This window comes from Acanthamoeba castellanii (assembly GCF_000313135.1).
Source record: "Acanthamoeba castellanii str. Neff unplaced genomic scaffold scf7180000084632, whole genome shotgun sequence".
Lineage (NCBI taxonomy): Eukaryota > Discosea > Longamoebia > Acanthamoebidae > Acanthamoeba > Acanthamoeba castellanii.
Genome location: NW_004457730.1, coordinates 39,856 through 54,650, shown reverse-complemented (window position 1 = coordinate 54,650; position 14,795 = coordinate 39,856). Strand labels below are relative to the sequence as shown.

General features: G+C 57.0%; 2 protein-coding genes and 1 pseudogene across 2 annotated transcripts; 2 read left to right on the top strand and 1 right to left on the bottom strand.

Annotated features, from left to right (window-relative positions):
* ACA1_085060 overlaps window positions 1-1,731 on the bottom strand; it is a 5,963-nt pseudogene extending 4,232 nt beyond the window's left edge.
* A 968-nt stretch (window positions 1,732-2,699) lies between these two features.
* Window positions 2,700-10,176, top strand: ACA1_085050 (START domain containing protein; the record flags this gene model as incomplete). Its single annotated transcript, XM_004358194.1, has 26 exons — window positions 2,700-3,794; window positions 4,022-4,146; window positions 4,229-4,394; window positions 4,522-4,764; window positions 4,878-5,015; window positions 5,106-5,229; window positions 5,302-5,450; window positions 5,577-5,700; window positions 5,772-5,842; window positions 5,952-6,068; window positions 6,151-6,244; window positions 6,348-6,506; window positions 6,581-6,642; window positions 6,744-6,924; window positions 6,983-7,147; window positions 7,233-7,394; window positions 7,467-7,625; window positions 7,729-7,852; window positions 7,939-8,075; window positions 8,171-8,358; window positions 8,463-8,588; window positions 8,689-9,088; window positions 9,161-9,241; window positions 9,324-9,431; window positions 9,518-9,860; window positions 9,924-10,176. The coding sequence occupies 26 exons, from the start codon at window positions 2,700-2,702 to the stop codon at window positions 10,174-10,176; spliced, it is 5,094 nt and encodes a 1,697-aa protein (XP_004358251.1).
* Window positions 10,177-10,648: 472 nt separating this feature from the next.
* Window positions 10,649-13,349, top strand: ACA1_085040 (eukaryotic dna topoisomerase, putative; the record flags this gene model as incomplete). Its single annotated transcript, XM_004358193.1, has 4 exons — window positions 10,649-10,897; window positions 11,033-12,667; window positions 12,773-13,199; window positions 13,312-13,349. The coding sequence occupies 4 exons, from the start codon at window positions 10,649-10,651 to the stop codon at window positions 13,347-13,349; spliced, it is 2,349 nt and encodes a 782-aa protein (XP_004358250.1).
* Between the last annotated feature and the right edge of the window lie 1,446 nt (window positions 13,350-14,795).

Below are 14,795 nucleotides of genomic sequence, written 5' to 3'. Positions count from 1 at the left end.
GGTTGGTTGGTTGGTTGGTTGGTTGTGTGTGTGTGTGTGTTGGTTGGTTGGTTGGTTGGTTGGTTGGTTGGTTGGTTGGTTGGTTGGTTGGTTGGTTGGTGTCGACGACTGGGTGCAGGGATTGTTCGGCCACGTACCGGATTCGTCGGCGATCTTGGTTTGATCTTTCTCACCGAGGACAAACACGGTGTTGCCCAAGCACAGAATGGCGGCGAGGAGCGAGAGTACATTACCCTGGTCTTCGCTGGACAGGCCCAGTCCATCCATTGCCAACTGTGATTAACGACAATAAAGGAAGAGGGAGGTATGAGTATCTGGAGACGGATGGGCGCAAGGAGTCGTAGTACACACCCGCATCCTCTCCCAGTCGTGTTTGTCGTCGACGTTGGGCAGAGTGTAGACGTCGCTCTGGTTCAAGTAGTGATAGTCCTTGGCCTCCTTCAAGAAATACTTTTCTGTGGCGCATGAAGAGAGTGCGAGCGTGAGCATGAACCCATTCTCAATCCGATCAAACTGCCTTGTGTGCGGTGCGCGTACTCTTCTCTTCCTCGGTTGCTCCAGCGAGGAACATGTAAAATGCGTGATAGTTACGTTCGCCCTGGGTCTGCTTGACTATACGGGATTTCTCCAGCAGGTCTATCAGCCACACCAGCACGGTCTCAGTTAGCGAAGCATACCTTCATTTACACCAAAGGCGACACGTACAGTTGGTGATCCGTGCGCCTTCGATAGCGTTGCATGCGGTGTTGAATCGAATCTCGATGAAGCGCCCCTTGGTAGGTAGAAGTAGAATAAGTGTGCCATCCTCGCCTGGCCTGTCCGACACTAAAGCGAGGGCTACGTACGAAGCGTGAGGAGTTGTTGTTGCGAACGGTAGCGGCATTGCCGAACGCCTCCAGCACCGGGTTGGCGTCCAAAATCTTGCGCTCCACCTCCGAGTGCTTGTTAGTGCACTGGGCCAGGAACTGCATGGTCAGCTTGGTCGCCTCAGTTTTGCCAGCGCCAGACTCACCGCTGCCCAAGATCAGCGCAAAGAAGAACACCGTCAGCGATCATCTTGAGTGCCTTCCTGTAAGATCGCGCGATTTACCTGATGATGACGGCCTGGTTGCGTTTCGACGCTGTGAGGGCGGTGTATGCGGCGTTCGCGGTGGCGTAGATGTGCGGTGGCCGGCTGCCTAGCCGCTTGCCAATGTACTCCTTGACATACTGTGTCGTGTAGATGGGCATGTGCTTGTAGGGGTTCACCGACACCAAAATGGACCCGGTGTAGGTCTGCAGCCATGGCCATCACCCACGGTAACGCACGAGTCAGCAAAGGAGAGCGAAATGAATTCGAGGAGCGTCGCGTACGTAGATGAGGTCCTCCTCGTAACGGCGCTGCAGGTTGAGGAGGATGGACTCTTCGTTGAGCCGGTCGATCCTGATCATGTCCTCCACGCCGCGTTGGGGCATGCCAAGGGCGGCCAACCGCGCCTGCGGGCAAGTGCCGTCGTAGTCACGCAACGGCATTTTGGCGTAGTTGACAGTGTTGGGGTCCTGCTTGACGCCTTCGATGTCGTTGTCGTTAGGGAGGCTGGGCTGCCGCGGGCTCGACGTCGGGACGCGCTTCTTGCTCGGTAGGAGCTGGCCGCGGTCCACGGTCGAGGGAAGGTCGCAGTCCTTGAGCCCGACACCGCCGCCGGCACGGGTGTCGGGTAGCGCTAGCGTGGGTATGGCCACCCCCGCCATCTAGAGAGGTACGGCAAATGCTCTGGGGGCTAGAGATGCGAACCGAGGTGGGAGGGGAGGGCAAAGCGCAAAGATGGTGTGGCCCACAGTCCAGTCCTGGAAGGCGCAACAGTCGGGGCAAGTGGTGAGGTTCTCTTTGAATCGATTCGCCACCACGCCCCCTTGCGGAACACACGCAGCACTCTCCGTTGCCTGCCTAGTAACCTTGTCTTCTTCACCCAACAGGCACTGGTCGGCGTAATTTAGTAGACCCGATTAGGTATGGAAGGAAAATGGACGGAAAACGAAAATACCTTGACGGGGGTTCTCGTTGCTCGTTGCTGACCCGGGTCGTGCACTTGCCGAGTCTCTGGCAGTCACGGCCGGCACCATCATCTGCCACCAGATGGGTGCGGGCCACCATGATGTTGTGACCCAATTTTCCCAGCTGTTACGTAGCCAGGGAGTTCGAAACGTGAGGTACCACCAGCGCTCCGGTCGTGCCACGACTAGTGCACCACGGACACGGCGCACTTGCTCAAGGCCCAGCTCTATTTCTGCCCCAAACGCAACTCGACTTGTAGAACAGCTGCGCGACGAAGGGAAGGAGGAAGACAAAGACGCGTCGCGCCTTCTCCTCTTCGCTTTCGTTCTTCTTCTCTCTTTGCTTTCGCCTTGACTTCGGTGGGCGGCTTATTGCCTGTTGGAACGAGACCGAAAGAGGGGAAGGAGAGGGCGAGGGGCGAGCCCCGATACGAGGCGTTGAAGCAACAAGAACTACGGAAGGGAACTAGAAATAGAGAGATCTGAAGAAGTCAATCGCTACAAGAGATTAAGGGCCGATCTGGGAGGGGTTCAATAGACCGACGCCTCGCCACCTTGCCCATATCAACAAGTGATTAGCGGCAGGGAAGGAAGATCGATTAGGCGCCTTTGGCGGGGGGTCCCTCTCGATGAGCGCGACCACGAGCTCCAGAGGCGGGCCATCGATGGAAGGCGGACCCACCAGCACGACGAGAAAGACGCTCAACCTGTTCGGCACGCTGTCCGGCAGGGGCAAGCGGGTGGCGGTCGCCGCGGCCTCCATCTTCTCCACGGATTCGACTTCCAATTCGAGCACCTCTCCTCGATCCTCATCTGCCTCTTCCTCTGCTTCCAGCTCTACAGCTTCCATCGATTCCTCCTCTTCCTACACGTCGAATGTGAAGGTGACGCCGCTAAGGGTGCCCTCCGTGCGCGAATTGAAACAGCTCTACGAGAAGGACGTCATCCAAGGACGAAGTAGCAGCACAGAATCGCAACGAGGAGGACGAAGTGGCAGCCTCGTCGATTTCCCTGATCTCGGCACGAGCGACAGCGAAGATGACGAAGATCAGCCCTGTGCAGAGGGAGGGGAGGCCACCGGATCGCTTGGACGCAAGAGGGGATCGAAGATCGTGCAGCAGAAGGCCATGCTCTTCGGTGGCGTCAAGTGGAAGCCCAATCCCACCTCCACGACTTCATCTCCGCCTACGCCCAATCTCTCATCGAGCCCGCCCATGACTGTCGACCCCAACAGCCAACAGCGGCGCAAGCCAACACTCGCTTCCTTCACCAAGGCCAAGGATGAGATCGTGCGACCACAAGCCGCCTCGGCCCCCTTCCCATCCACATCTTCGCCGCGCAGCAACAAGAAGAAAGACAAGAAGGAGAAGAAGGAGAAAGACAAGAAGAAAAACAAGAAGGAAAAGGCGGACGACCGAAGCAGCAGCGGAGGCGGCAACGAAGATGAAGCCAACGAAGATGGTGTTGGCAGCAGCGGCAGCCCCAACAACGGCATCAAGCCGCTCACCCTCAGCGACAAGAAGAGGACGCGGCGAGCGCTGACCGACATGGGCCGGCCCGCGCTGCCCCTCTTCCTGCGCTCCTCGGACGACAAGGCCGCCACGAAGAAGAGCAGCCACGCAGGCGACTCGTCGTCGACCGAGTCCCTCTCCCTCGAGGCCATCTCGGACGAGTGGGGCACCTACTCGTCGCACTCGTCGCCCTCCAACAGCACGCGCAAGTCGCCTCGATCGCCCTCAGTGCACAGCGACAATGACCTCGTACGAAACGCTTCGCTCTCTTCTCCCTCTGACTTGCTTGCCTGCTTGGATCGAGCGCGATCCTGACGCCTTGTGGTGTTGTGTGTTGTGTGTTGTGTGTTGTGTGTTGTGTGTTGTGTGTTGTGTGTTGTGTGTTGTGTGTTGTGTGTTGTGTGTTGTGTGTTGTGTGTTGTGTGTTGTGTGTTGTGTGTTGTGTGTTGTGTGTTGTGTGCTATTATTCTGCACAGACGCCCAAGAGCGGTCTCTCGCTCAACATGGCGGCCCTGCAGGCGACCATACAGGTCCAAAAGAGCAGCGAGCGCAAGGGCGATCGGTCGAAGGAGAAGAACGGACCTCGCCCACAGAGTCCGAGGTGCCTCCTCGGCAATCTCTCCATTTTCTTGCACGCACGCACCTAGCACGCATGCATCGATTGATTCATTATTCGGGTGCAGGTCGAGGAATCGCGAGTTCCTGATCAAGACGTTCCAGGAGGAGGCCAACTCCTCCGCTTCGTCTCAGCTCGCACGCAAAAATTCGACCATGGAGGAGGACGATATGGTCAACCTCGACGCATTCGCCTTCTGGCTGCTGGCCGACAACTTCAAGCGATCAGCCAACGTATGTTGCACGCGCCTCTGATAAGTGCCCTTGTTTCACCGCCACTCGTAACTATCATTTTTGTTATTGTTATTGTTTTTGTTGTTATTGTTATTCCTGTTCTCCTTCTCATCGCCGGTGTGTGCAGGTGTGCACGTCACCGGAGGCGCACCGGGTGCGACGAGACTTCGCGGCGGCACTGTACGCCAAGTACCTGCGACCGTCGCAGTGCGCTGTCTCGCCCGCCGCCGCGAGTGCACGCCCGAAATCCCCGCGGCCTTCGGACGCGCCGGTGGTGGTCAGCCCCTCCATTCTGAGCGACATCGAGTCCCAGTTCGCGAAGAAGGACGCCCCACTCCATCCGCTCCTGTTCGAGGGCGCGCAGGCCGAGGTACGCTCGTCAGTCTCCTGCTTCTCGGCGCGTGAGCAAATCAGTGAGGGAGTTCAACTCTAAATCCACTACTCGCTCTCTTTCTTTCTTTCGATCCGGCCGATGTGCGACAGGTGTGGCGGGTCATCACCAAGGACATATCGTATTCGTTCTTCCTGAAGAAGCTCTTCCACTCGGTCCTCACGTGCGACATGGAAGTCGAAGCCTGGAAGAACACACCGCCGCAACCCACGCCCAAAGACGAGGAAGCGGTACACATATTTTCTCTGCTCCCTAATAATGCATTTTATTTTATTTATTTTCCTTTATTTTAATCCTTTAATTCTTTTTCGCTCTGCCAGGCCAAGGAGGGGAGAGCGGTGCAGAATCTGAAGCAGAGCATGTTCCTCATTCCCGACGTTGTGTTTGCCGAGTTCATTCGCTACTCGTCGGCGTCGTCCGGCGTCACAGTCGCCCCGCCAGAGCGTACGCACCCAATCATCAGCCTCGCCGGAGTACTAGTTGATTAATTACCACTCGTCCCCCTATGGCCGTTAGTGAACGGGCTGGTGCAGGGCATGTGGGAGCGAGGGAAGTGGGAAGAGGAGAGCGAGGAGGACGGCGTGAGGATCTCACAAATGACCTTCAACAACGGCTCTCTGCCCGCTTGCCGCGGAATCGGCGTCGTCCCTGCGCCCTCGCATAAGGTATAATATACACCTGATGTGACCGCGTGTTGTTTGTGTCGTGTGTTGTGTGTGTGTGTGTGTGTGTCGTGCTGAATGGGGGGTGGCCACTGCTTGCTTGCCACTGACATACGCGTCTGCATGCAGGTGCTTGACTTTATGATGTCGCTCGACGAACGCAGCATGTGGGATGACCTCTACGGCGTCGGCCGGGTGGAGAAGAATGTGCGAAACGTGGGCCAACTCCTTCGCATCGAGTTGTGGATACCAGGTATGCGCAAATGCTCTCTTGTCGTCTTCGCATGGACTCTTCTTCTCACGTACCCGTCACCCCGCGTGCAGGAGGACGCAATGTACAGGCGCGCGATCTCCTCGTGTTCCGCACGGCCAAGCGCTTCAGCGACGGCACCTGTGTATATTTATACCGTTCGGTACAGTCAGCTGCTCACCGTACTCCTTCACGCACACAACGGGGACGTCCCGACATCGAAGCTGACCGTGCGCTGTGCGATGTCGTGTTAGGTTCACAACCGAGAGTTGCCCTCGCGTGAGAATTGCATTCGAGCGGGCACGAAGCTCTCCGGCTTTTTGATCGTACCCGCTCCCGACAACACGTCCACCATCATCGCCATTTCCCAGGTACCTGTGTTGCAAATGTGACCACTGCGTAGTGTCGTAGGGTCGGTCCCTTATTGATCGTCCCTGTTTAACACAACAACAGCTGGATCCGAAGGGCTATATCCCTCCGACGGCCATTAAAGCCCTCAACCGGATGCAAGTCAAGCTCATCTCGCGGCTCGGCCGACACATCCAAGGTGCTCCGTCTCCCCCTTTTGCGTTATTCACATTCCCTTACTATTTTTATTTATTCTCTTTATTTACCTTAAATCTTTTATATTTTTCTTCAATTTATGGCAGACGTGGCGCGAGCATCGGAGCAGCTGGCTGGGCGTCACGGGGGACTGTCCTCGCCCTTCGTGGTGTCTGCTCTGTACAGTTACAACTGCGCGTGGAACCAGGAGAAGCTGTTTGCCAAGCACAACAAGGACGATTTCGAGGGGGAAAGCGGCAAAGATGGTACGCACCTCTCTCCTTCGAGTCGCCGCCTCCGCTTAAAGCAAAGAATTCTGACGCCTTTCCTCCATGTTCAGCCGAGCCACCACTTCAGCAGGCGTTGGACGGAAACAACGCGGGCATCCGAACCGGCAGCCAGGTAAGCTATTGAAACTCCATTGATATGTCGTGTGTGTGTGTGTGCGCCGTGTGTGTCTGTGTGCGGTGTGTACCGACCTTGGAGCTACGCCATCGCAATAGGCGCCCTGGGTGCATCGCGTACAAAAGTACTTGTCCTTCCGCGAGGGCGACAGGATTGTGGTTCTTGGCAAGAAGAAGCCCAAGGCCGGCAACCCGAGTCGCCTGCTGTTGGGCTACAACGAACGTACCCGAAGCCAGGGCCTGTTCGACGTGGACTACGTGCGATGCGTCCCTGCAAGCGGTGCGTAAAGGGCCTCTTCGTCACCACTCGCACCCACAAACTCACTCCTCCCAAGCAGGCGGCGGCAACACCTCGGGCTCCTCAATCGCTGTGGCATCTGCGGCTGCGATCGCTGTGGCCAGCACGACTGCCGACGCCACGGAGGCCGTCGTGCCCGCGGTCGGCGAAGACGAGAATCACCTGTCGCCCGGCTATCTCGCGCTGGCCGACCTGCTTGGACTCAGTACTTCACCGGCCTTTCGCTTATTATTCCTTAAAATCCATATTATCATTGTTGTTATTCTTATTCTCTCATTTTACATGGAAAGGTGAGTGCGGTCTGCGCATCGTCGAGGCGCTGTGCGGCTGCATCGAAAGCGCGGCCGAAGTGGAGCGGACGGCGCGAGCCTACATGGAGATCCTGCGCGCTTTCCCCAACCGCTCCCTCCCCCTGCTCTTCTCCCTGATCGCCGACGAAGTCCGTGCTACGGGTACGCTGCAGTCGTTCCCACATCTAACATCGGCTCGCCTCTGCGGCTCATTGGTATGCGTTTTGTCTACAGGAAAAGTGCTCGAGTCGACACTGTTCCGTGGCAACGACATCGCGTCGCACCTCCTCTCGGTGTACTGCCAGATCGTGGGCAAGACCTATCTCGTCGACACCTTGCACCACCTCGTCGAGCTGGTTGTCGACACCTACGCCAAGGGGAAGTCTCTCGAAGGTACACACACCGGCCCCTTTGCTTATAATGATAATTGTTCTTCAACCATGTCACCGCAACCCTCCGCTCAACAACAAAAAAACATAACAAAACGCCGCCGCAGTCGACCCCATCCGCATACAGCCCGAGCAGATCCTGGAGAAGAACATCGAGAACCTGGAGCAACTGTGTTCAATCTTCCTCGGCACCATCACTAATTCAATCGCACAATGCCCGATGCCTCTGCGGTACGCAGCACAATACACCTCGCACTCGCACACGCACACGCACACGCACACGCAGCGTCGAACTAACACGATCATATCGCCACCAGAGTGATTTGTCACCACTTGCACAAGGAGGTTGTCCAGAAGTTCCCCGAGAGCAAGTACTCAGTCCTCTCGGGCTTCTTCTTCCTTCGTTTCATCTGCCCCGCTATCGTCAGCCCCGAGCGCTACGGCCTCATCGATGGTTCGTCCCTCGAAATTTATTAGTTTTATTATTTTTATTATTGAACCTATTTTAATTTTATAATTTAATACTGAAATTAACGCTTCGTCTTCCAGCAGAGGACAAGGAGATTTCGGCCGAGTGCAGGCGAGGCCTGGTGCTGGTGTCGAAGGTCATCCAGAACCTGGCCAACGGCGTCGAATTCGGTGAGAAGGAGCAGCACATGACCAAGATCAACCGGTTCATCGCCAGCAACATGGTCTGCGCCGAAGCCTTCTTCGAAGTCCTCTCCACTCCTCCCACGGTACCATGGCCGCATTCTCCGCATTGCTCGCCCTTGTGTAGGCCTTGGCACAGTGAACGCTCATCATTGTTGGGCGGTCGTTGTTTTGTCGACTGATATCACAGATGTCGGAGGCGCTGGAAAAAGTCCCTCTCGAGGAGATGGTGCCGCAGGTCCGCGCGCTCCACTTCGTTCTGTGCTCACACCTGCCGGCCATCGGCTCCAAGCTGGCCAGCATGCCTCCTGCCAAGGTGAGCTCTCCCTATATGCTCCCCCTTGTGTGAGTCGACTCATCGAGTCACCTGCGCTAACAACGTGTGCCGTGCGTTGTGTGTGGCTTGACGCTTGCAGAATTTGGGCGCGGCGCCGTTCAAGCAGCTGACGGAGATTCTCGTTCGCTGTCCGGTCCCGCAACCGATGCCCGAGATCACGGGCCCCGTGCCGCTGCCCAAGAAGCACAAGCTGCGCAAGATCATCCAGAAGGTGCAGATCAAGAAGGAAAAGGCCGACCGCGAGCGCAAGGAGAAGAAGGACAAGGAGCGCAAGGAGCGCGAGCACCAGCGCGAGGTTCGAAAGGAGCAGAGGGCCGCCGACCAACTCGAGAAGGAGCGCAGCGAGAGGCAGCGACAGAAGGAAATCCTGCACCAGGAGATCCGGCGAGTCGGCGGCAACGTGAATCAAATCGAGAAGAGGGAGCCGCCGCCCGTGCCCTCGCGCGCCAGCAAACCCGCGCGCAGAACCGTCGGGAGCGGTACGTCGCTCGGCTCCCCGCCTTTTGCATTCCTCGCATATTTTTTGCTCACCTCCCTCCCCCATTGCTCAGCGCTTGCCTTGGGCTCGCAGCGACGCGGCGACTCCTTCGATGGCACCGCCAGCGACGAAATCAGCACCAAGTCGACATCGGGTACAGTGTTTGCTCGTTTGATCGTTTGATTGATTGTGTGTCGCTGTCTCTTATACTGAACTCCTGCCTCCGGCGCACACAGAGCCGCCGTCGCTGGGCGAGCTCTACACGAAGAAGGACAGCATTCAGCGCGGCATCGAGTCTCTCTTCGTCGCCGCTACCTCGCAGTCCTCCGAATTTGGCGCCATTCGTACCGTCCCCCCCCCACTGCACAGCGGCCGTCAGGCGGTCGTAGTAGTGACTGAGTTGTTTACTCGCGGCTGTGTGTCTCTGCAGGAGTGGTGGGCGCCTCGGGGAGTTCCGGACCCCGCCGCTCGGCCGCGCACTCTGAGGAGCTGGCCAAGCTGCTCCGGTCCTTCGAGTCGATCGTGCGCCGCATCGACCGACTGGAGAGCGCGACCGCCGCCGAACTGGCGGCGGATTCGACCTCACCTTCCTCCACGCTCGACTCGCCCACCGCGGCGGGACTCTTCTCCGCATCCATGTCGCTTCTCTCCTCTTCACCCTCTTCCTCCTCCGGTTCGCCGCTCTCCTCCCTTCAGTCGAGCGCCGACGCCCTCGGCGTGCGTCCACCCGAAAAGCCGCTGCCGCCATCATCATCGCTTTCCAATATCTCCAGGTTCGTGGGCTCGTGAATTTAGTGTGTCATGTGTGTCGTGTTGACATGGCGTACAACGTGCAGTGGTGCGGTGCCGACAGTGTCGAAAGAGGCACCAGGCGTGCTTGAAGCTTCGGAAGAGGGCGACAATGCCGCCAGCATTGGCGAGGCGTCGCCGCCTGTGCCGCAAATGTGGATGCGCGCCAGCGGCAACGTGGACCGACCGCGCACTTGGCACATGGCACAACCACCACCCTCTCCCTCACCCTCTTCGCCTGCCTCCTCGCCTTCGCCTTCTCCCTCGCCACTCGCCGTCAGCCAACTCACCTTCGCCTGATCCTCCCGTAACATCACAACCAAAAAACTATTTATTTGTTTTTAAATGTTTCGAATTGTTCAATTCGGCCCTTAGCAATTCGGTTTGTTTTTCCGGGGAGAGCCGTTTGGCGAATTCTTGTCGACCGCCACTGGCGCTGAAACGGCTAAGTCCACCGGACTTGGGATTTTTCTTTCGTCTCGTGCCGGCGAAACGACAGAGTCTGATCACACTTGGCGCACGAAGCACCTCCGCCCCGCACTGAGGGTACGCCAGATCCTTCGACTTCACCATTCACAACTGACATTAACTTTTTCGCCTTCCTTGTACACACATTCCATCTCGTACATTTTTGCACCAACACTCCTGATACACGATACGTGCATATATAGAGACGAGCATTAGAGACATTAAAGCATCTCCCAAAGAAGATCGAGAGTTAACCAATCGGTTGGTAGAATGAGCGCCAAGAAGAGGATCGTGATGTCAGACGATGAGGAGGAGGAATACTATCCCCTTCCCACCGCCCCCACGATCGCCCCGGCAGTGGCGGCGGCCGTGGTCGCAGCGGTCGAGAAGCATGTCACCTCGACCAACAGGCCTCCCGTTCATTCGATGGAAATCGAACCCACCACCACGCCGGCATCATCAACCTCCACTCAGGCCAGCGCCAAGCCAACCCCAGCCCAAGCGGCAGCTCCCATCAAGCCTGAACCGAAAGATGAAGAAACAAAGAAACACGGTTTCCTCTTCTGTACGCTCTCAAACCCAGTTTTCCTTCTTTCCTTTTCTTCTCTGTTCACGCATTTCCATTTTCCTTTTGATTTGCTTTGATTGCTTTGATTTTTAAGTTTTAATATTTGCTATTAAAAAGCAGAGATCGAGCAGCAAGCGAAGTGTGAAGGAGGAACAAGAGGACGAGGACGACTTCGCCGAGAAGAAGAGCTCCTCGCGATCTGCGTCATCGTCGAAGAAGCGTTCGAGGCGCGATGAAGACGAAGACGACTTCGAGGACGAGGAGGAAGAGAAGAAGGACAAGAAGAAGAGGAGCAGCAGCAGTAGCAGTAGCAAGAGGAGCAGTTCCTCTTCATCTTCGTTGAAGAAGGACAAGAAGAGCAGTAGCAGCAGGTCATCTTCATCCTCCTCCAAGTCGTCGTCGTCGCGCAAGAGGAAGGCCGACGACGATGAGGAAGAGGAGAAGCCCTCCAAGGGCAAGGCCAAGACCGCCAAGGGCGGCCGCGCGTCGAAGAAGGCCAAGACCGAGGAGGGCGAGTCGTCCGAGTGGAAGTGGTGGCTGGAGAAGAAGGACGGCGACGAGGAGGGCATCAAGTGGACCACGCTCGAGTGGAACGGCGTGCTGTTCCCGCCCGCGTATGAGCCCCACGGCGTCAAGCTCTACTACGACGGCGAGCCCGTGGAGCTGACCAGCGAGCAGGAGGAGGCCGCGACGTACTACGCGCAGTACCTGGAGACGGACCACGTCAAGAAGAAGACCTTCAACGAGAACTTCTTCAAGGACTTCCGCGCGCTGCTCAAGTCGACGCCGGCCGTCTACAAGCGCGTGACCAAGTTCGACCTGTGCGACTTCACCAAGATCAACGCCTTCCTGCAGCAGCGCAAGGAGGAGAAGAAGACGCGCACCAAGGAGGACAAGCAGAAGGAGAAGGAGGAGAAGGAGAAGATCACCGAGAAGTACGGATTCGCGCTGGTCGACGGCCACAAGGTCAAGATCGGCAACTACAGGGTCGAGCCGCCCGGTCTGTTCCTGGGCCGCGGCGCGCACCCGAAGACGGGCCACCTGAAGAAGCGCATCATGCCGGAGGACGTCACGATCAACATCGGCAAGGACGCCAAGGTGCCCAAGTGCCCGATCCCCGGCCACAAGTGGGGCACGGTGACGCACAACAACACCGTGACCTGGCTCGCCATGTGGAAGGAGACCATCAACGGCGGCTTCAAGTACGTGTGGCTGTCGGCCAGCTCGCACATCAAGGGCCAGTCGGACATGAAGAAGTTCGAGACCTCGCGCAAGCTCAAGAACCACATCGACAAGATCCGCAAGAACTACATGAAGGACCTCAAGTCCAAGGAGAAGCTCGAGCGTCAGCGCGCCACCGCGCTGTGGGTGATCGACCACCTCGCTCTCCGTGTCGGTAACGAGAAGGGCGACGACGAGGCCGACACCGTGGGCTGCTGCTCGCTTCGCGTCGAGCACGTCGAGTGCATCGAGCCGGCCACCATCAAGTTCGACTTCCTGGGTAAGGACTCCATGCGCTACGAGAACTCGACCGAGGTGCCGCGCGTCATCTTCAAGAACTTCTGCCTCTTCCGCAAGGGCAAGAAGCCGGCCGACGACCTCTTCGACCGCCTCACCACGACCAACCTCAACTCCTACCTCAAGTCCCTCATGCCGGGTCTCACCGCCAAGGTGTTCCGTACCTACAACGCCTCGTTCACCCTCCAGCAGGAACTAAACAAGCCCATGCCCCGCGACCTCAACGTAGCCGAGAAGGTACTCACTCTGTTTCACGCACACAACACACACGCACGCACTACAGCACGACACACACGCACGACACTCGACTGTACTTGCGCTGATGTTGATGTTGGTGTGCAGGTGCTGCATTACAACAGGGCCAACAGACAAGTGGCGATTCTGTGTAACCATCAGAGGTCCGTCCCGAAGTCCCACTCGGCGCAGATGGAGAAGCTGAAGAATCTGGTGGAGGAACTCGAGGCCGAGAAGAAGAAGCTCCAGCACCGGTACGAGCTGGTCAAGGCCGGCAAGCCCCTGCCCGAGTCCGAGTCGGAGTCCGAGGAGGAGAACAACGAGGACGGCACGCCCAAAAAGAAGAAGAAGGCGTCGCTGCCTACCGACCGGACCCGCATCAAGAAGGCCATCCAGAAGCTCGATGAGCGCATCAAGAACCGCAAGGTCGAGATCGAGCAGAAGGACGAGCTCAAGACCATCGCCCTCGGCACCTCCAAGATCAACTACATGGATCCCAGGATCACCGCCGCCTGGTGCAAGAAGCACGACGTACGTAGCCCATCCGATCAACATTGTTTGATTGTGACCTTGCGCGTTAGTTGTTGTTGTGGCACGAGGCTGACGCCAGCTATGCTATGCTATGCTTTGTGTGTTTGTGCTCACAGGTGCCGATCGAGAAGATCTTCTCCAAGACTCTTCGTGACAAGTTCCCCTGGGCCATGGACGTCGATGCCGACTTCAAGTACTAGGCGAAGGAAGAACGAGGAGAGGGTAAGAGGAGGAGGGGAGAGCGAGAGAGTGTGTGGGTGGTTTGACCGACTTGACCGAAGAGCGCTCAAGAAGGACATCAAGGAGGAAAGGTGTGGGTCGGCCAGAGCGTGGTGGATGTATTTTGCGGTTTGTTTGTGCGAGTAGGAAGAAGACCAACAAGTGTGTTGACTGTACACCACGCCACAAAACAATTGGGCTGTAGTTATTACGGAGGCGCTGGTGAAGTGTGGCCACAAGGTGGTCGCCCCCGTCTTGATCGCCAGTGTGCTACTGGAGAGGCAGGAAGGTAAATCACAAATGTGGTGTGGATGTCGAACAAACTGTCTCTGGGTATGGGACTGAAAATCTGAAGGACAGTGGTGGGCAGGTGGAAGTTGTGCCCAAAACGCAATGTCATCGCAGGGCAACCGACATGTAGTACTGCGGAGCTCACATGCCACACCATTGTCGCTTTGGATCCTTGTTGAGCTTTCAGTGGAACAGCCACGGCCTCAAGACGACACAACCAACCGATCCTGCCTCATCGGGCCCGCTTCCGGGCGCTCTCCCGGCTTGGATTGCAATCCTTGATCCTCGCGTGGCATGCCGTTACATCTCCCGACCACTTCCACTCCATCAGCAGTCGGTCTGCTGGGTGTCCCAGCGTCCCTGTCGTCCCGATCGTCCCACAAGCGGCCAAGCCCACCGGGCCTGCCTCGAAATTTCAGCTGAGAAAAGAGAAAACCAGGCAATTTGCGGGCAGCACCTGCCAACGACTTCTGATGTCGACACGAATTCAAGTCGCCTAAACCCCGCGAAAGAGACAAGCGAACTCACCTGCAGTTCGAGACAAAGCACTAGCCACTACCAACCACTACCGAAGCTGCTTTAGTTAGCACGGCCATTCACTCATACACACACTGAACACACGATGACGACGTCGCTTGCACCTGCCCCGCATCGCCCTCCCGCAGAGCCGCCAGCGGCACCGCCCGAGAGATTCAAGGCCCAAATCACCGTTGCATCTCAATCGCCATCTCAATCACCTCCCGTGACGACCACGCACAAGAAGCACAAGGCGCAGAGTACCTACGTGCACCTCCTGGCCGGCGCGTACGTGTCCTGCCCTCCATTCGTTCTCGATTTCAATCATTCGACGAATTTGAGATTTCTATAGAATCTCCGATTCTTTCTTTTGATTCTATGTTTGTTGATTTTTTTAAAATTTGAGATGACTGTGCCTGTCCTTTGGCATAGTGCCGAGGGTGGTCTGCTGTTCTCCTTCAACAAGCCTGCTAGCCAATATTCGCTAATCTGATCGGATTATTTTTCTTAGGATTGGCGGTGCTACGGGAACTGTCATCACCTGTCCGCTTGAGGTCGTCCGCACACGTCTCCA